The sequence below is a fragment of the Leucopleurus acutus genome (assembly GCF_964270905.1).
Source record: "Leucopleurus acutus genome assembly, chromosome: 3".
In the NCBI taxonomy this organism is placed as follows: Eukaryota; Metazoa; Chordata; class Mammalia; order Artiodactyla; family Delphinidae; genus Leucopleurus; species Leucopleurus acutus.
Genome location: NC_139145.1, coordinates 46,191,222 through 46,197,221, shown reverse-complemented (window position 1 = coordinate 46,197,221; position 6,000 = coordinate 46,191,222). Strand labels below are relative to the sequence as shown.

At 51.6% G+C, this 6,000-nt stretch overlaps 1 protein-coding gene across 1 annotated transcript in view; it reads left to right on the top strand.

Annotated features, from left to right (window-relative positions):
- The first annotated feature begins 542 nt into the window (after positions 1 to 542).
- GALNT10 (polypeptide N-acetylgalactosaminyltransferase 10) overlaps positions 543 to 6,000 on the top strand; it is a 224,520-nt gene continuing 219,062 nt past the window's right edge. The window contains exon 1 of the mRNA XM_082836841.1: positions 543 to 990. Within this exon, the coding sequence (XP_082692967.1) occupies positions 832 to 990 (159 nt within the window). The 5' untranslated portion in view covers positions 543 to 831. The remainder of the gene's footprint in view (positions 991 to 6,000) is intronic.

The following is a 6,000-nucleotide window of genomic DNA, read 5'->3' as shown; positions in this document are numbered from 1 at the left end:
AGACAGGTGGCGGGGTGGGGGGGTACAGCACCTCCCAGTTTACAGAGGGCATTCACACCTACTGCCAGGAACTCGGAGGGAAGAAAACCAGGGCCCGCCCCACAGAACCTCGCGCGTGCAGCGCAGCCGCGGCTCCTTTTCCCGCCTGGGAACGCCGAGGCCCGCGGGGGGCAAAGGAGGTCCGCAGGTCCTCGGGACCGACGCTCTGGGGGTGGGAAGTCACAGCCCTACTCCCTGGTGCGGAGTGTCCGGCCGGGTTCCAGCACGATTTGCATATCCCTGGGGAGCCCGAAAACTCTCGGCTGGAGTCCGGAGCCGAAGTGTCCGGGCGGGACTTTGGGGGTCCCTGGGAGCGCGTCCCAGCCCACACCAGTTAGCGCCCAACTTGCCAACTCCCCGACTTTCGCAAAGCTCCCGCGGGCGGGGGAGCAGCGGAGGAGCGGGCCGCACCATCGCGGCCCGAGAGGGGGGAGCGGTCTGCACTGGGCCCTCGCCGCGTCCGGGCGGAGCAGAAAGAGCAGCGAGAAGGCCGCGGCTCGCGGCGTATGGCTCTCGGCAGCCGACCCCGAGGAGGCGGGGTGGGACGCGCGGCTCGGCAGGACTAGGGGACGGCGGTGTTGGCGGCGCCCACCCCCCCGCGGTGGCGGCGCGGTGGCGGAGTCCGGCTCCCCGGCCTGCAAACGGCGGAAGTGCCGCGGAGTTGGAGCGGGGCCGGCGCCGCGGTCGCTTCTCTTCGCTGAGGTACTGCCGCCGCCGGGCGGACGGGCGGACGCGCGGAGCTGGGGGCGGCGCGGCGGGGCCGGCGGGGCGCGGCGGGGCTGACCGGCCCCGATGAGGCGGAAGGAGAAGCGGCTTCTGCAGGCGGTGGCGCTGGTGCTGGCGGCCCTGGTCCTTCTGCCCAACGTGGGGCTCTGGGCGCTGTACCGCGAGCGGCAGCCCGACGGCACACCCGGGGGATCCGGAGCAGCGGTGGCCCTGGCGGCCGGACAGGTGAGTCCCCCAGCTGCCATGCAGTTGGAAACACGCTCTTCCTGAATTCACATCTGGCCTTCGGTTCCTTCCTTCATCGGCCCCTGTCTGCCTCGTCAGAGTCAGGTCCAGAGACTCCTCGGTTCTTCCCATTGTTTTAGGTGGGAAAATTGAGGCTCAGGGAAGGATAGGACTTGGCCTACGCTATTCAGAAACCGAACCAGCTGATGCCCGGTGTGATGGTCTGTTTCTTACCATAGGTTACCATCCTCTTTTCTGTCCCTGTGTGGTGTCCCCTCACCTCTTCCAGCATCCCTCTCTTTTGGAGGATCCTACAGCCCTGTATCCCAGGATGACTTCTTCTGGAGATGTTGGTCCTTCTATTTGGTGTCCAGGTCTTTTCCGCTTTTCCCCCCACCTGCTGATCGCGATGTTTCCTACTCAGGTCAGCTCCTTTTCTTGTTTACCCATCTGCCCAGAGAGACACCTGGGCCTTCTTCCTCTCCACCCTCCTTCTTTCCCAGCCGTCTTTCTTTCCCAGATCCTGTGGATTCCTCGGCGGGTGCAAGGATCACGCTCTCCTTGGAGCTTCAGGTCCTGGGAGATGGTGGTGGAGCTCTGGTCTTTGAGGGGCCTGCTGCCTTTGACTTTCTGGGAATCCAGAAGTGGGGGCTGTGGTGGGAGAACCCTCAAATTCCCCAGAGGCTATTTGTGCCCAGTGCTCTGAGGATGGAACATCAGATGCTTCCCCTGTCCCTTCTCAGAGTACCCATGACCCCTTCTGAACTTGTCCAGGCTGATTAGGTGTTGTGTTTCTTGCAGCCAAGACTGAAATCTTAATTACTTTTGCCTCCTCTGAACTCACCTATGTACATTTGTGTGTGTGTGTGTGTGTGTGTGTGTGTTTGAGAGAGAGAGAGAGAGAGAGAGAGAGAGAGAGAGGAGTACATGTAGACTGCTAGCAAAAGCTCTGTCACATCACTCCTACTGTCCTAGCTCCTAGGTGCCAGTGAGGCTATATATGCATGAACTGTTTCACACAGTGGGACATTTCAGGTTCTCTTGTGGGATTTGTTTGGTCCCGTGGAAAGTGGGTAAGTTGTGCATCAGGGCTGAACTTGACTGATGGTCGGCCGGATAAGGGAAGAGCCTGACTTTGGATGGTTTTCCTTTCTCTTCCCAGGATCAGGCTGCTGTCTTGAGTACAGAGGGCTCTTTGCGACAGGGCTGACCAGTTTGAAGGCAGCCTGTTATTCTGGTGATTGTTGCAAACCATCCTGGAGGACCTGGTTAATCCTTTTGGTAGATCTACTGTTTGGAAAGTAAGGCCCCAACTCCTTTCCTAAATCCCTGGTTCAAACCCTGACAGCTGACTTCGACACCTCTCTCTTAAATTCTGTATCTATATGGGGTTTTCCTTCATGAAATCTGTTCCCACCCTGTACTAGCATCAGGGTCAGGAGTTCAGGGTTCTGTCCTCAGCTTTACTATTAACTTGCTGTGTGTGTCCTTGATCACCTCCCATCTCCCTCTCTGAGCCTCCCTTTCTCCATCTGTAAAATGTGTTTACTGGTCCAGCTCCAGCTTTCTGTGATACTGTCAGTGAACCAATGTGGAGGACAATGGCCACTTCTTTTTCCTTTCCCAAGGCAGGAGCCCCTTGTAGCATCCCTAGCTGTGAGGACTCCTTACTGGACACAGCCCCAGATCAAGGGGGCATTGTCCTGCCCAAGTGCAGACTCTCCTTTGGAATAGCTGTAGCCAGTTCTGAAATAGCTCCTGACATTCTGCCTCTGCCTGGAGAAAGCCCTCGTATTTCATTTGCTGTGGATGCCAGAGAAATCCTGATTTTCATTTTCTATAGACCCAGATGTGTAGAGAGAAGGTCAAGGTTAACTGCCAGTTTAGCCTGAGCTTTCAAAGTAAATTAGTCACTTGCACAAGAGGGGATTGATGGAGTAAGGCAACCTTTTGGGCAGAGAGAGAGGGGAGCAACAGCTGGGCGCTGCTCGGAGCCCTTAACTGAAATGGACAGAGGGGCTCATCTGGGAAGGTCTAGTTCTTGTTCATTTCTTTTTCTCTGGAATATCATGAAGGGGAAGAGGAGAAAGAAGTGGTAAAAGGGTTTGGTGGTGGTGGTAGGGGGTGCCAACTGATGATCCTTGCTTTAAAGAAAATATCTCAGCCTCCTGGGAGCAGTAGAATGGAGCTATTTCCCCAGCGATCAGCTCTTCTAGGTGCTGTAGGATTCAGCATTCATCTGCTGCCTTTCAGGAACACCCTGCCAAATTTCCACACAGCCCCTTTTTGTTTCACTCTCCTGCAGATGCATAGCACTAGGCTTCGCCTCGAGTCCTTTTGAATGTCAGCTGGCCTCAAGGGAGGAGGCTGACTTCTCAGAGTGCTGGTGTTCCATCCCTCATCCCAGAGCGCTGGAATGTGCACGTACCACATCAGGCTGCTATCTGGGGAATCTGGCATCTCAAGCACACAGAGCTTCTTTCGACAGGGCTGACCAGTTCTGAGCTCAGCTTGTCACTCCTGTAATTGTTGAGGATATCCCAGAGCACCTCATTGATCTTTCGAGTAGAAATAACTGCAGAGGCTCTGGAGGGAAATCGGACAACAGGATTTTATCCAAATGAAAACTATATTCCTTGTGGATTTGAGAGAAATTTCCTTGCTGGTAACATACTCACTGTTTTAGTCCTTTAACTCCTTGATTTCTCCACTGGATTAAAGAATACAGGATTTTAAATTCAGAGGGTTTGTCATCTGCTAGAACGTAAGTCTATGTAACTTATGCTAGCTTATGCTTAGTGTACTACTGGAGCTGGGTAGGGCAGCTGATTTGTAAAGGACACACAAAGCTTCAAGGATTTGAGCATTCATCTGGTCGGACAGCTGGCTTCTTGGAAAGTAGCAAAACCAAGCAAGAAAAGCCAGTCTTGAAGCCACCTTCATTTTAATTTGGGGGGTGCCTCTCATTTCTAGTCCCAGTCTGCTTAACAGCTTGGTTTAATTCTCTGATCTGTTTCATATTCCAGGCTTGGGAACTGGCTATTAAAAACCCGTGTTAAAGAAATGTGACGCAGTGCCTCCCCATTTCTGAGCCATAATCTCTTGTGAAAATGACTTCATTGGATAATAGCAAGCATGCAATAGAAATTGGTGGGATAATGGAATACCAACGACTTTAATTTTCAAATATCAAGAGTTTTTCTCGTTTCAGAGCTGAACTTTATTCTTAGAACATCCAGAAACCAATACTTCCCTCCCCCCACCCCATTTTTTTATTCTTCCTGGTGGCAGAGCCTGACCCATCAGAAAGTTGAGTACCACAGAAATGTAGCCATGGAATGATTTGTTTAATTTTCTACAGAGGGGTTGGGATACTTTAGATTGCTAATCACTTCTCTGTCTGCTTGCCCAACTGAAATCTGATGCCGCTGGGGAAGTGTTGATTTACCTGAGCAAATCTGACTTCCTGCATTCTTTTTTCATCCTAGGCTTGCAGTTTCCTAGGGAGCCCAACTGATAAAGGTCTGGGAACAGAGGCCTGGGTTTTAGTTTATTACTCTCTTGCCCTGAACGCACTGTGTGACCTCAGGAAAGTGGTTTCACCCCTCTGGGCCTTAGGTTCTCCACCTGTGAAGTGAGAGCTTAGATTCAGAAGGAGCAAGGTAAATGTGTGTCAGAAGAGTGCTTCCCCTCCCCCGGCCAGGGCAGACATTGCTAATCAGTCACTTTCCCTCGAAGCCCAAACTTGGCCTCCAACTGTTTCTCAACACTGCTACTCAAGTGGAGTTAATGGCATGTTGAATCTTATTTCAGTGTAGGGGATAGATACTTTGTTAGGACTTTCCCAACTCCAGCATCCTGGGGTTCTGTGAGTTTGGAAGCTTGTGTTGGAAAGGCCTGGATAGCAGAAGTGTGTTTAAACAGGCCACCATATCTACCTTGTGATGAGACCACTACTTAGGGATATGTTTATACTCTAATGCCTCCTCTCAGGCTGTGTTCAGCATTTAATCTGTTGGCTCCAGTGACATGATAACAAAGAATGGAATCAGGAATGTAAAAGCAAAGGCCCATTTAAAGGATAACCATCTTGCTTGCTAATTGTACCTTGTCCGCAGTCAGCTCTTACACAGAGATGGCATCAGGATCTCATCAGTAAAAGACACTCTGAGGCAAACTTGGCAGCCAGAAATGTGTCCCGTGGCAGCTAAATGCTCACAAGGTGTTTGCAGTGGGCTCTGTATTGTGCATATATCTGACTATATGTCATGTATGTGTCAGAGCCAGCAAGGGAAGAGCTGATGCCCCCGATGCCCCCAGGAAGACTTAAATAATTTGATTCCTGCTTCTCAGAGAACCATTGTCCTCATGCCCAAGAAAGGAGGTAGCCTGTACATGCCTGAGTTCCTGTGGCTAAGGAGTGCATCGTGGCCTCTCCTCCCAGAAATGTCTTAGAGTAGAAACCGCATCCTCTTCTAGCACATAGCTTAAGCCTTGGCACTTGGAAGACAGTCAGAGCGTGTTTGCTATAGGATCTATGCGTGTCAGAGCAGGAACGGCGCTACAGAAGTTATCTAGTCCAAGCCCCTCATGTAGTAGATATGGAAACTGAGGCCCAGGAGAGGGGAAATCAGTTCTCAGAGGGAGGGAGGCAGACCAGAGCCCAGTTCTTCTCCAGGTTCTTGCTCTGTTTCACCATGCATGTTTTTTCCCTTCGCATCCTAATGTTTGATCCTTCTCTATGATTATATCCCTCATGAGCCAAGATTATCACTCCCAGTTTTGGAGGCCAGTACGTATTGAGACCGATTATCTGCTGGAACTTACCGGGCTTTTTTGCAGATCTATTTTTGTAAATTTTCTTTCCGAATTTTGACAGTTTTAAAGCAAGTGAAATGTATTAAATTTTAAGGTGGCAGTGGGAAACAGCAGGGCAATAGAGGAATTAAAAGGATGCATAGCATGTGGCACCATTACTGCTCCCCGTGGCAGACAGAGCCAATCTGAGCC